At 45.8% G+C, this 14,382-nt stretch overlaps 1 protein-coding gene across 2 annotated transcripts in view; it reads left to right on the top strand.

The window, feature by feature from the left end:
• SLC6A5 (solute carrier family 6 member 5) overlaps positions 1 to 13,550 on the top strand; it is a 64,163-nt gene extending 50,613 nt beyond the window's left edge. For both annotated transcript variants that reach the window (XM_058688462.1, XM_058688461.1), the window contains 3 exons: positions 5,471 to 5,571; positions 10,147 to 10,314; positions 12,519 to 13,550. In XM_058688462.1, coding sequence (XP_058544445.1) covers positions 5,471 to 5,571; positions 10,147 to 10,314; positions 12,519 to 12,674 — 425 coding nt within the window. In that variant the 3' untranslated portion in view covers positions 12,675 to 13,550. The remainder of the gene's footprint in view (positions 1 to 5,470; positions 5,572 to 10,146; positions 10,315 to 12,518) is intronic.
• Positions 13,551 to 14,382: the final 832 nt, after the last annotated feature.

Here is a 14,382-nt window from a genome sequence, read left to right on the forward strand (position 1 = left end):
GGCATGAACCTCTGATTTGGACCTGGATAGAATTTTAAGATTTTTTTTAAGTTTATTTATTTATTTTGAGTCAGGGAGGGACAGAGGGAGAGGGAGACAGAGAATCCCAAGCAGGCTCTGCACTGTCAGCATGGAGCCCGATGCAGGGCTCGAACTCACGAAACTGTGAGATCATGAGATCATGACTAGAGCTGAAACCAAGAATCAGATACTTTACTGACTGGGCCACCCAGGTGCCCTAGATCTGAACAGAATATTAAGAAGTGAATCTTAGAAGAAAGGAAAAGCCTGAACATGTATATAATTTATACTCCAGAAAGTGGTATGTTCTTTACTCAGATGATGAGGCCAGACTAATGCAAAGTTAGTCTTAGGCCATTTAACATAGACCTGTGAAGAATGAAAGTGAACCTGACTGATGTGAGGCTCTCCCTTCCTGACTAAGCAAGTGAATGGCAGAGATTTGTGTTTTCTTTTTGGTTCTAATAGTCTCTAGACTCAAGATTCCAGAGGAGGAAGAGGTCATTTGAACACATAAAATATGGTGGGTGTACTTTGCAAGTTTTATCTTTGGATTTGAGTAGCTGATTCAGGTTCTGCAGTCAGGATTCCTCAAAGGCCAATATCTGGGTTTGAGGGATCCAGGTTGAAAAGTGGAACTCCCTATGTTCTGTGTAGGTGAGATCCCTTTAAGAGATTTTTAAATAAATAGAGTCACTTGGAAAAAATGATTTGTACCTTCCTGGAGCTCATCAGTTCAGGAGACTTCTGTCTGGGGGACCTTGTGCCTGAACTGCTATCACAAAGACCTCCTGTCTGCTATCTGCTAGACTCTACATTGTGTGTTTCCTCTAAGTTGCAACATGTGAAATTATCTTGCTTGTGTTTTCAACTTTGGTCAGTTACTTGTTTCATATCTCAGCCCCCAGACTGTCTTTCTCCACATCCTCATGAGGGATGTTAGATTCACACCAAACAGTGGCTTTTACGTGATGGAATATGTCCTTCTTCAATTCTTGTTACCCATCCTGCAGGCCAAACTCATCGAGGGCTTTGTAGTACAAAACAAAACAACCAAGTCTCTCCAGAACTCTACGCATGCAAGCTTAACTTTGTTCCTCATGACTCCACCTTCTTTAAGAACATTGTTGACTGAAATGTCACTGTCTGCCTCTCATTCAGAGTGCAAATTCCCCCAGCAACATTTGCTGGGGCTCAGTAAACATTAGGAAAGACAGGCTGCAGTCCATTAATAACTCACACAGGTAAATGTGTGAGTAAATGAACAGGTATTTATTAGGTGCTTACTGTATGTCCTGTGTGCTCCTAGGAAGGTGGGGAGGGATATTCAGGCAATTTGCCAGCTAGCTCCAGGAAGAGTAAGGCCACTTCACACTTAACATTGAGAGGAAGGTCAGGACTAAGCTGCACATCCCTGGTCAGGAGCTTTTGCTGCCCAAAGAAAAAGGAGGGCCAGAGTAGCCAGGAAAAATCTCAAGAAGGTACTGTCTGAGAGAGAAAAAGATATAAAAGAAAATAAAGACTGAGATTTAGTGAGTGTTGAGCTTATTGGTAACCAAGGTGGGAAAAATATGAGCTAACACATAGGGTTTTGGCTTTTAGAGATGGGGCCTTCGTTATAAAGGAGCAATTTGAGGTACACACAGTGCCAGAGGCCTAACTTGTGGGACCTAGTACAAAGTGAAAATGCGGAACCCCTCATTAAAAATGTACTAAGAATTTCAAGATGGCAACCAAAGACCATTAATCCAGGGGCAGCACCCTTCTGAGTGTGGGGCCCAGTACAAGTGCACAGCTCACATGCCTGGAGGCCAGCTGTGGCTGCACAGGAGGGAGAGCAGCCCCCTGAAGATCATGTTTAGACCAAGGGCAAGGGTATGGTTTATAAAGACAAAAGCCACAAAGCTGCATGGGTGAAAATGATTGGTTGGTTGAAACAAGTTTTTTATTTCTCAGTTTAGGGTTGGTTGGTTATAAGGAGCTTGTGGGAACCAATTTCTGAGCCCCAAATCTGTTTGTTGAGTCTAGAATAGTAGCCATGATTTACTACATTTTTCCTGCTGTTTTCCTGCTAACTCAGTAACAAGCAGTTGCTCAGATCCCTTTTGGAGCTTATCTTACCCCTCCAGACTCGAGATCATGCAGCAGGCAAGTCCCTATGCATATGCCCCAGGCTCCATGAACAATTCTTTTTATCAAGAGTTAGGCCTTGGTGACTGGGTGGCTCAGTCGGGTAAGCATCCGATTCTTGGTTTCAGCTCAGGTCATGATCTCAGAGTCTTGAGATAAAGCCCTGCATTGGGCTCTGCACTCACAGTGTGGAGTCTGCTTGGGATTCTCTCTCTCTTTATTTCTCTGCCCCTCGCATGCACTGTCTCCCTTTCTCTCTCTCCCTCTCTCTCTCTCTCTCTCTCTCTCTCTCTCTCTCTCTAAAATAACAAATAAATTTTTAAAAAAGAAGAGTTAGGCCTTGAGGGTGAGGGGGATTTGGGTCAATGGAAAGAACAGAGCAGGAAGAGGAAGCCACATAAACAACGGCCTGAGAGGAAGGTAGCCATTGACACAGTAAGGGACCCAGGTGGGGACTTGGGTGAGTCGGCCATGGGATGGGTATCACTGGACTGGGTTTAGAGCCAGCAGAGGGTAGAAGGGTTGGAGAGCCTGATCAGGAATGAGTGGGAGGCAGGAGGACGAATGCCTGGTGGCTCTCAGCCCGTTCTCCTGTGCTATACCTGCAGGGCCAGACCACAAGTTGGCAGAAGGGGCAGAACCATCATGGGACCTGGAGCTAGTGGGAGGCCAAGGCCAGGTGTCCAGAGCCCTCATGTGAGTCCCAGAGAGGGACGTGACTTTCTGGACACTGAGCTGGCCCTGGAACCCAAGCCTCCTCCCTCACCATCCCAGCACCATGCTCTCTGCATCAAACTCTGCTTCTTGCTGAATCTGAGCAGCCCCCATCTGCCCCTTCCTACAGTTCTGCATCTAGCTCCTTCACCCCTCTGGGAAAGCTGGAGTGCTCTTTACCGCCATCCCTCTCCTCCTATAGGAGGCCATCTCTGTGTCTTCCTCGGGTCTAACGCTGCGCTCCATCAAATCAGTTTCCGAGTCAACCTGTACATCATCATCTCTTGGGGATGGTCTATTGGAGAGGAATAAGCTGGTAACAGAATTGAAAACCGTAGCAGAAACTTCTAGAATCTTTTTTTTAAACACTCAGGCTTCCTTCAGTGTCTTGTGTCTATTTTTCTGGGTCTTAGCTTTGATTTCTATTCCTTTGAGTTTCTCCCCTCACTGCTCGGAGAGGCCACTCATTTGAAGGCATTTGATAACACTAAAGAACATGCACAAATAACAAATCCAAAGAGGGTCAGGTCAGCTGCTCATGGCATGAAGTTCTTGCCTGTGAATATAAGGAACCAACCTGGAGCCTCTTTGTGTCATGGATTGATCTCTCCAGTCCCCCCAGCAAACCAACAAAGGCTCAGAAACAGAATACCTTTCCTGAGATCACACCATGAATTAGAGGCAGAACAGGGGTTCAATTCTTAGATCCTAACTCCCCATCCAGCACTCTTTCCCTTGTACCACATTGTGATTGACCCTGATCAGGGTTTAAGACAGAATAGGAAGCTCAGCTGCCACCTGAGAAACTTTAGAGTGAGTTGAGAACAGCTGTCTTTGGTGAACCTCCCACACCGTTCCCAGAGCAGGCTGCTCTATAGCTAACCTCAGGCTTGGCTGTCCTCCATCATGGCTGCTGTCAGCAGGGCCTGGTGATTCATGATCATGAGAGTTAGCTGACATTCTGGGTCTGGGCTTGGCATGGAGTAGAAGCAAATAACAGGAGCTGAGGACTATGGAAGGTCTCAGGATCCATTATTTTGAGGTTGATGGCTAGAGTGGACTTTTGAGGGTAAACTTTAATACTGAAGTATAACATCGTGTATACAGGAAGGAACACATAACTGAGTGTACAGCTGAATGAATTTTTACCCCTAGGTAACCAGCATCCAGATCAAGATATAGAATATTATCAGGGTCATTTTTAAAAAAGGGGTTGAGATGAACTATTTTGTTCCCTGAAGGAGTACCAGTGTCTGCTTTCTACCCCAGCAAGAGATTGCTTTTTCATATCACATTATTCTTTCCTGCTGCCATGCAGCACAGAGCAGGCGTTGAGGGGACAAGGCTAGAGGATAACTCTGGGCTGAGGTGGGGACAGGGGCACAGGTCAGGTGAAGGCAGCTCGTACAGGTGCTACACAGGGAGTGGATGGCCAAGGGTAAGAGATAGCAAGTGAGGAGTGGAAGTGGAGCCCCCAGCGACTGAATTACCCTGCTCCTCATGGGGCTAAGGGCAGAGGACCCAGAAACCTAAGGGGGTTGGGAGAGCCCGGGAACTGGAGGAACAAGTGGCCAATGTCTCAAACAAAAAGGTCTCAAGATGTGCAAGGGATTATTCCTGAAAGGAGGAGGCATAGTGGAAATGGGGGCTTTCCCCGAGGAGTGCCTCTGCTCCTCTTGACCTGCAGGGTACCCACTTTTCACATAAATGACCAGAGGATGAAGGAATGGGGAAATTTAAGCTGAGGCTCCCAGGCCCCTGGTCAGAAATACTGACTCACTGAAGCTTGAATTCAGGGAGCTTTCCTGTCCCATCAGCATGGCGACCCACACTTGGGGGAAAGCCATGCTTCTGATGAGCTCAGGAAACAATGTGAGAAGCTGTCCCTTTCCAAAACCTTCCTCAGTGGCCCCTCCGTCCAAGGAGTAGCTTAAAGGTCTTGGTAAACTGTGAGTGTGTGGGGATTGTAGTTATGTGTGGCCATGAGAATAACCATCTCCTCTGCTTGATACTTCAGTGAAGTTGATCAGTGACCAGGACAGCAGTCCTTTGAGCTCCAACAGAGTGGGCAGTGGCCGTTGCCATCTTACACAGAGTGAAGATAAATTGGCTCATGGAAGAGTGTCCTGGGGAGGGTGGGGACAAAAACTAATATGTAGTGACTTTCACTCTAAATCCCAAGGCTTTCGTAATACACTGTGCTTATTGACCACGATCGTAATGGATTTTGCCGAAGTTGTTGCTAAGCACATAAGGCCATCTGTGAAAACAGCCGCACAGGTGACTATGCCTGGCTGTGGCAGTGCTGAGACGCCTGGGGTAGACTGCAACTGAGCTTTTTAGATGTTACCTTGGGATGACATTTTTGACCCTCACTGCAGAGCATATTTAATATCTATTTAAATGTTCAGTTTGCCCTAATCTTCCTGGCAGCGAATCATTTGTCTGATGGTTTCTTGCATAATAGGGGTCATGCTGACACCAGTCTGGGGCCATCCCTAGCCAATGGCACTTACTTGAGGGCCTCTAGACCCTGTCCTCTACCCTCCCTTCCCCCAACCCCCTGCCACTGCACCTCATGCTGTCTCCACTTGTCTGTTTGCAGGCTTGCAAAGATTCTGTGAAGATATAGAAATGATGATTGGATTCCAGCCAAACATTTTCTGGAAAGTCTGCTGGGCGTTTGTAACTCCAACCATTTTAACGGTAAGGATTGCACGCTTTATCGTGTAGTTGGATCTCGCCTGTGTATGTGGTGCTTTACGTTTGAACAAGGTGTATTATTCTTGCCTTCCAGAAGAGGAAACTGAGGTTCAGAGAGATCTAGTGGCCCACCTGAAGGTGCTTAGCGGTGACTCATGCAGTTTGGAGCAACCTTACAGAACATTTCCTCATGTACTGTTAGCAGATTACAGTCACATTTCCCACGTGCTAACCACGGTCCGGGCTTTGTTCAGAGAACTTTATGTGTGCCACCACATCTCTCCCTCACAGCAGCCTTGTGGGGCTGGCGTTGCAGTCGCCTCCATTTCACAGATGAGGAAGCTGACACCCAGAGGCTATGTGACTTACCTAGCACTGCACACCTAATAATTAGCAACCACCGCCTGGGTTTGAGCCCAGGCAAAAGGCTCCAGGACTCTTGCTCTTAACCACTACTCAGTAGAGCTGCTCTACAACCAAGATAGCATAAATTAGACCTTTATGGTTCACTTTTATTGTTTTTTGAGAACTATCTCATCATCCTCAAGTGTGACGATGACATTTTGAGATCATCTGACATTCATCTTCTTAAAGATCAGAGCCCTTCATGTGTCAGTAAATCTGCATAGGGACTTGCATGCACATCCCGTCCCTTCCTTTATTGTGATACAGGCTGAAGGCTTTGCCTTAATTCACCCTCCAAGCACAGTAATTGACTGCGACCTTGCCTTTCCTCCGCTTCCCTGGCTTGTGATGGGTGCTATCAAAGCAAGGCGGCGGGAAGCTGGCTGTAGTTCTGGTTGCAGCCGGCAGGTGGCACTGGAAACCAGTTTAAGACCGTTGTTTAACTTCAGCACCAGGTTCTCTAAAGGAAAACAAGACAGGATGAAGTAAAATTGTAAAGAAAATATGTATTTCCTTTTTTAAAAATTTTTTTTAATTAAACATTTTAAACATTTTAACATTTATTTATTTTTGAGACAGAGAGAGACAGAGCATGAACGGGGGAGGGTCAGAGAGAGGGAGACACAGAATCCGAAACAGGCTCCAAGCTCTGAGCGGTCAGCACAGAGCCCGATGCGGGGCTTGAACTCACGGACCGGACCATGAGATCATGACCTGAGCTGAAGTCAGACGCTTAACCGACTGAGCCACCCAGGCGCCCCTCTTTTTTTTTTTTTTAACTGTCACAGAGTGAATTTTAATCAAAACACCTCAACTGATTTCCGAAAAGACATAAGTTTAGACAGAAAAACCATTCAGCATTTATCTCCCTCTGCACTGACATGAACACCATACTGAGAGGCCCACATCAATGCTCACATTTTAGAGGCGATAATTTGTCAGAAAAGTCCCACTAGATTTGGGGCACGAGGGGTGAAAAGAATCAAAATGGATTTTCCAGTTTCTTGAGTTTAGGACTGAAATGTATATGAAGAGCTCAGATTTACCTAATTGGTGGGGGGTGGGGGGGAGACTTTGAAACTCTCCTGCCTGGGGGGATTCTCTGGCTCTCCTGAGCTTCACCATTTCCCCCAGTCACCACCACATATGATTTATTCTTGGGTGAAATCAAGACCTGACTTTCCTTCCTGTCTTGGAAGAGATTAAGCTTCAGAGAATTTTATTATATTTTGCAGAAACGTATCACATAAACGTAAGAACCGGCACCACCATTTGTGGAGGTCTGTTTGGAGGAAGGCACTTTGCCCCTAAAGCTTCCGACCACTCTGTTTAGTGGGTGATTCTTCCCCCCATTCTACAGTTATGTGAGCTGAGGCCCGGGGAGGCTAAGCAGCTTGACCAAGGCCACAAAGCTTTCAGGAGGCAGAGCTGAGACTTGAATCCAGGGCTTCTAGGCCTCAAGCCCACACTCTAATAAATTTCTAGAAACTCAGTGCTTTCATTTTCAAGTGGAGTTTGGCCAGTTTGGAATTAAAATAATTCTAATCTCTGTGAGCAGAGAGTCAGGGAAAAGAAATTGCAGGGACTTGCTGTGTTTTTTGAGAAAGTTTCTCAACCATGCTGTGCTTTCTTGATTTCAATTATGCAACTCCCGTCAGAAACCTGTAGAGATCCCAGAAAAGCTCCTGATCCCGATTCCCCTTCTGTGTTTGGGAGCTATGGACAAGTAGAAGCGGCCAAATCCATTGTCAACTGATGTACCTCTCTCCTTCCTTGGCTGCCATCAGCAAAATGTCAGGGTGGGCCTGACTCAGTGGTTAAATTATTATCTCTCATGGCCAGGCTTGTCTCAGGCAGGGTTTTATCAAAGTTGGCTTGGAAGAGGGAAATTTATGGCAAGAACAGGTGTGCACACATAAGTTTGATGTGGAATTTGTGCAACTGGAAATGGGTACCAAAGGACCAAGCCTAACACTTATTTTTTGCCACTTGCCCTTCTGTAAAGCGAGTATTTGTGGTATGCTGGAATGAACTGAGATTATGGGTTTAAATTACTTAGAAACCTCTGAAATGAAATTGATCATTTTTATATGTGCCTTCTTGGATTTATAGAGCTATAAATATTCCCCATGCAATTATTGTATACATAGTCAGATCACGTTACTGAATTATGTGCACACATAAGCAGATGTATTGCTATTTATATAGTAAATGAAATGGAGTAACTTACCATAATTACATTAGGCCATACTTCCAATAGACTGGTTAATAAAGTTTATAACTCTAGGGGCAAATGTTTAAAAAGGGGCCTAGAGTAAGGCATCTCTTTGCGTAGGAGCAGCGTTTTCAACAGCCGTCTTCAGGCTCATGTTGCTTCAGATCAATACATTGAATTATTGTTGCATTGAAATAATCACTTGGCCCAGCAGCCTGGGCTTTGCAGCAATAATATAGATATGCCTTACATTTGTATAGTGCTTCATGCTTTTCTAAAACACTTCCATATATCATCTTTGCTGACATAATTCCCTCCCATCATTTTTGGGCCATTATTTTACTGCTTAAGATAGAATGAGATGTGCGGGGTGGCGGGGGGGGGGGGTGGCGGGTGGGGAAGGCAGGACTTATGTCATCATTATTAGGTACATTATTCTCAGCTGCCACTATATTGCCTCTATGAACATGGGCAAGAACATAGTTTCTCAGGTCAGTGCTCCCCAAAGGTGTGGCAAGAACAGTTAAAACCCCTGTTCTGTCTTTTCCAGTGCCTCTCTTTGTGTTCCCTTGTTCCCATGGGTGTTCCCTTGTTCCTTCTCAGCTGCTCTAAACTTGCTTTCAGAGGGTGCTCATTGCTCCTGCCGAAGTGTGCAGTGATGCAGATAATGGGCAGAAAATGACTCATCACCTCTCTTCAAATTGAGAGGGGACTTTTGAGTAAATATCAGACCATTGTTCCCAGAAAGCCCCTGTGTGTTGTGTACGCAGTGTGAAATATATCCATTTTGTAGCAGAGAAGTCTGAGACATGAGGGTCCCTCCTCTAGTTAGCGGTGGAACCGAGATCAGCCTGCTGGCCTCTTGGCTCTTGGCCCACTGTTGGGTGACACAGCCTGTTCATCCTGAGTCGGTTGAGAGTGCGCCATGCACCCACTCTGTGCCCCATGGTTTATTATAGGACTCAGCTTCAGGCTCAGTCACTGCTTGCCAACCACTCCTGGCCTCACTCTGCCAGCTTTAAAGGCAGCGCCTGGATACGGGCCATTCCCCATTCAAGGAGAAGTCAAGGTAGATTCAACTCATTTATTTATTTATTTTTGTTTTTATTCTTTAATGTTTATTCATTTTTGAGAGAGATTGAGAGAGAGAGAGAGAGAGAGAGAGAGAGAGAGAGAGAGCGAGCATGAGTGGGCTGTCAGCACAGAGCCTGACGAGGGCCTCTAACCCACAGACCATGAGATCATGACCTGAGCCGAAGTAGGACACTTAAACGACTGAGCCACCCAGGCACCCCATCAACTCATTTCTAAAAATATTAAAATCATACATTTAGAGGCGCCTGGGTGGCTCAGTTGGTTAAGCATCCAACTTCGGCTCAGGTCATGATCTCACGGTTCGTGGGTTCGAGCCCCGCGTCGGGCTCTGTGCTGACAGCTCAGAGCCTGGAGCCTGCTTCAGATTCTGTGTCTCCCTCATTCTCTGCTCCTCCCCCACTCAGGTTCTGTTTCTCTGTCTCTCAAAACTAAATAAACATTAAAAAAAAATTTTTTTTAAATACATACCTTGCATGGATTCTTTCTCACAACAAAAGCTTGATTATCCACTATAGAAAGTACAGACAACCCTTTAAATACGCCCCGCTCCACGCATCAGTCCCCTTGATGTATGGCCCCTACAGTGTCTTCACAGCCTGTGTGTGTGTGTACCCATACACGTTGCTCAGTTCTGGGAGATGGCAAATGCAGCTGGCCAAGTGTGTGTCATCTTCCTCCTGAAATTCAGTTTCTTCATTTGGAAAATGGATTATTAATAATACCTCTTCCAGGGTTGGTCTGGATATAACATGGGATCATAGATAGGAAAGCAGCAAACTGATGGCAGGGGCTCAATACCTGGCTGTTAGGAATGAACACTTCGCATCACCAGCCTAACACATGTGTTTCTCTTTTCTTCCTAGTTTATCCTTTGCTTCAGCTTTTACCAGTGGGAGCCCATGACCTATGGCTCTTATCGCTACCCTAACTGGTCCATGGTGCTCGGATGGCTGATGCTCGCCTGTTCGGTTATCTGGATTCCAATTATGTTTGTGATAAAAATGCATCTGGCCCCTGGCAGATTTATTGAGGTAATTCCATCAGCTCCTTTTCCCTGCCATCCCCTCCCGAGGGAGAAGCTCTCAGAGCTCCGTGCATTAAAAAACAACAGATTCGGTAAACTTATTCTCCAGGGAGACTTGGTGATTAAGTGATCACAGTTGCCACCGTTTCTATTAAACCCGTTTTTATTATGTATTATTCCTCTAATGGAGAGACTTAGCCGATCTGCAGGCCAAGCTGTTATGCTCTTCCTCAGTGCCCTGGCAGCTCTGGGGAATAAGCGATCATGTCTCCTCTTTCCTGGAGTTCCCCTCCCCCCCTCCCCTTACCCACAGTTTACATCTGATATTTGGTTTTTAACCACACGTCAGATTCCCACTTTCCTGATGTGCATCTCTGTCCAAGTCTTCTCCCTCCAAACATCTATTCCCATTACGTTTTAAATCACTACCCCTTCCTGTTGGACTGGTATTAGAATGGCTGAGGGGTCCAAGCTCATGAACATGTCACCATCCCCATACAATGTAATGAGAGGTCTGGGGCATGGCTGGTGTGAGGTGAGACCTGTCCTTGTTAATCCCTTGATGGATACTTTCCTCATTTCTAAAGAAAAAAAAAAATCCCCACCCTGACTCCAGGGTGTCTGGGAACGCATTGCCACTTGTTCAGCCACCAGTGAAGTGTGGTCAGGCTTTTGTTACTTATGAGAAGTCACTGGCTCAGGTGTGCTAGGGATAGATCAGCACTGCCTCTGTCTTGAAAATCCAGAGGTTGGACCTTTTGGACCAGACCGGTGCTCCTCAGGGTTTGGCCCCGGGACCAGCAGCATCAGCACCACCTGGGAGCTTGTTAGAAATGCAAATGAGCAGGCTCCAGCTGGCTCCACTGAACCAGAGGTGGGGAACGGGAACCACCCCCCACCCCCACCCCACCCCCCCAGTCTGTAGTTTAACCAGCCCACCAGGTGATTCTGATGCACACTCAAGTTTCAGAGGCCTTGGGATAGACCAAGGCAAAGAAACACCTGCCAATAGAGGGCAGCGAAGAACAGGTGTATGGACTTGGCTCTTGGTCAGATTGAGAAGAGGAAGAGAGGTCTCCGGAACATCCCACACAGGGGGTGGCTTTTATTTTCAATGGACTGAACATGGAGACAGAGTTGACAAAGGGAATGTAGGAGTCTCCTTACTGAAGCGGTATTCCAGTTTGCATCCTCAGGAAATTGTCTGCTGTCCCCTTGAGGTAAATTACTGTGGGCCCCTTTACCCCCAGGGCTGTCTCCCTCTTGCCCCAGATGAACCTCCCACCAACTGACCCAGAAATCTCATTCCCTTTGAACAGAAGCTAGTGTAGCCTCTGCTACTTTTGTCTTAGGCCGAAATTCCCTAAACTGATGAGTTGGTTCTATAAATTTATTATGGTTGATTTGGGACACAAAGTTGCAAACTGATGATTAAGGGGAGATTAAACTAACAGCTATAAGAAATAGCTTCACTTTAATAGGTAATAAACATATAATTGTTCCCCCTTATGGAGTCTGAAATATGTTTTCTTAACTTTTTTCTAGAAAATTTTCCCATCACATTATGTTTTCTGTAAAAAGTTCAGTTGAAGGATCAGAGACAGTCCCATTATTTCTGGCTCGCCTACACTGCTGAACCGAGTCAGGAGCATATATTTTTTGTCAACAGATAATTAAAATCTTTGCTCACTCTTGGCAGTGTGTTTTTGGGGTTGTGTTTTTTTTTCCCCGGCCATTTATATACTTTGGGGAAATATGCTAAACAAAATCCAATTATTTTGATGTAACAACCTACTGTTGGGACTATGGAACAAAAGTAACTGAGCGCATGTCTTTTACAGACTGCGTCTGGCAGTGGAGAGAGAAGCTTGCGAATTCTCTTCATTTGGAAGGAAAAAATGTATAATTAAAATCTGAGTCCTTTATCCTCTGTTAATCTTGTGCAAGGCAAACCCCGAGCAATTGTTATATTGCCTGCAGGGCGATGTAAATAACTTCAAGCGAACCAAACCACGTCTCCTCCTTAACGTCCCTTGACCTCATTAATTAAGAGGGCTATCGTCCTAACCGCTTCTCTTGGCCGGGGACCTCTTGGCTTAAGGAAGGTTCTGGCAAAAGTGGTGTCAGGCAGTTTGGGGATAGATGGGTGGTGCCTAGGGGAGGGATGGTGTGTTACTTCTGTGACCCTGTGTGTCTTTGGCTTCTTTGCAGAGGCTGAAGTTGGTGTGCTCGCCACAGCCAGACTGGGGCCCGTTCTTAGCTCAGCACCGTGGGGAGCGTTACAAGAACATGATCGACCCTTTGGGAACCTCTTCCCTCGGACTCAAACTGCCAGTGAAGGATTTGGAACTGGGTACCCAGTGCTAGTCCAATGGCATGGGATGGCCCAGACTTGATCCTGTTTTTCCTCTCTGCCTCCCCTAAGGTTTTCCCCGGCTTTCTTCCCATCTTCTTCTCTCTCCTCACGTCTTGGTTCATGTCCATGCATGAGAATGGTTATATAGAAAAGTAGGACACGGTGTCGCATGCTGTAGTGAGGAGCTAGACAGACCACTTGAGGCGCTTTGCCTGTGTCCATGGTGTCAGTTTCCAGAGGGGTTGGAAGCTCAGGCTTTACCCGGCAGGAGTGGATCGACTAGGTGAGTGGGCATTTTCCGGTGAAGTCACGAGTAGGTACGCGAGACCCGGTTGGGCGGGGGTATCCACTGTGTGTTGTCGTTGGTGGTGCCACGGAGGCTTATATAAAAAGGCAGAATTACAAGACTGTTGTTTGGGCTCCATAGTGTTGCTGAGCTGAGCAATGTAGTGATTTCATTCAGATGCAGGAAGTTTAGGAGGGTATATTTAGATGGTCGGCAGGGGTCTGAAAATGGTTTAGGATAAGACAAACCAGTGGATGTGGACACTGCTGGGGTGTCCAATGGTAGATTTCCATTTACAATTGGGGATCTGTTTTCCCTCATTTGGGCCAACTGTCTCAAGTGTGCCAAGAACTCAGAGACTTGTCTGTGCACACTGCGAATCTCAGTGGAGAGTTTTCTTCCTTCACTTGTCTTCTGCTTTTTCTTTTTTCTGAAGTAACTATATTTGTGAATTCTCTTCATCATTTCCTCCGCCTGTACACAAGGAGCAATCCTGTAATTTGCCTCTGTATGGGCATAGCAGAGCTCCATTCTAGTTTCCACATGACATTTAACGCCGTGGTTCAGTGTCACAATCCCATGTTTCTTCTCCTCAAAATGTCTTTCTTTTTTTTTTTTTTTTTTTTTTTTTAATTTTTTTTTTTCAACGTTTTTTATTTATTTTTGGGACAGAGAGAGACAGAGCATGAACGGGGGAGGGGCAGAGAGAGAGGGAGGCACAGAATCGGAAACAGGCTCCAGGCTCCGAGCCATCAGCCCAGAGCCTGACGTGGGGCTCGAACTCACGGACCGCGAGATCGTGACCTGGCTGAAGTCGGACGCTCAACCGACTGCGCCACCCAGGCGCCCCTCAAAATGTCTTTCTATGAGCTGTAGATCCCTGGTCTTCCAACCTCTGGGAAAACAAGATTTACCCGTTTGTGTCTATATATTTTCTATATATAAGACATAACCTCCTACAAGACAGAACACTTCTCAATTTTTACTCTTTTTCATTCACAATAAATGCCAACTGTGGTCATAGAGAAATCAAAGAAATGGAGAGTTTAGTTGAAAGCAACCATGATAGTCCATGTGCTGGTAGTACATTTTAGGTCACTGTATTTACAGAAATTTCTGGTAAATACAGCTTAGGTAAGTAGCAAGTGAGCCAATTAAGACTATAGCTTTTAAGACTACATTTAGCCGATTCAATTTTAAGACTTCCCAATTCACAATACTCATAACTGTGCTCTAATGAGAGCGAATCATATGTCTGCAGAGATTGGCGAAGCCGTGACCTTTATTATCTTCTTGTATCCTGAACATGCATATATGAGATTTTTAAATGTGATATGTGTTCATGTAGTCTGTATGCGTAGTGGTGTTTTCTGTCCTTATAAATATCTTAAGAATCACTGTAGAGATGGTGAGTTTAGAATAGTGTAGTCCGG

The sequence above is a fragment of the Neofelis nebulosa genome, chromosome 10, assembly GCF_028018385.1.
Source record: "Neofelis nebulosa isolate mNeoNeb1 chromosome 10, mNeoNeb1.pri, whole genome shotgun sequence".
In the NCBI taxonomy this organism is placed as follows: domain Eukaryota; kingdom Metazoa; phylum Chordata; class Mammalia; order Carnivora; family Felidae; genus Neofelis; species Neofelis nebulosa.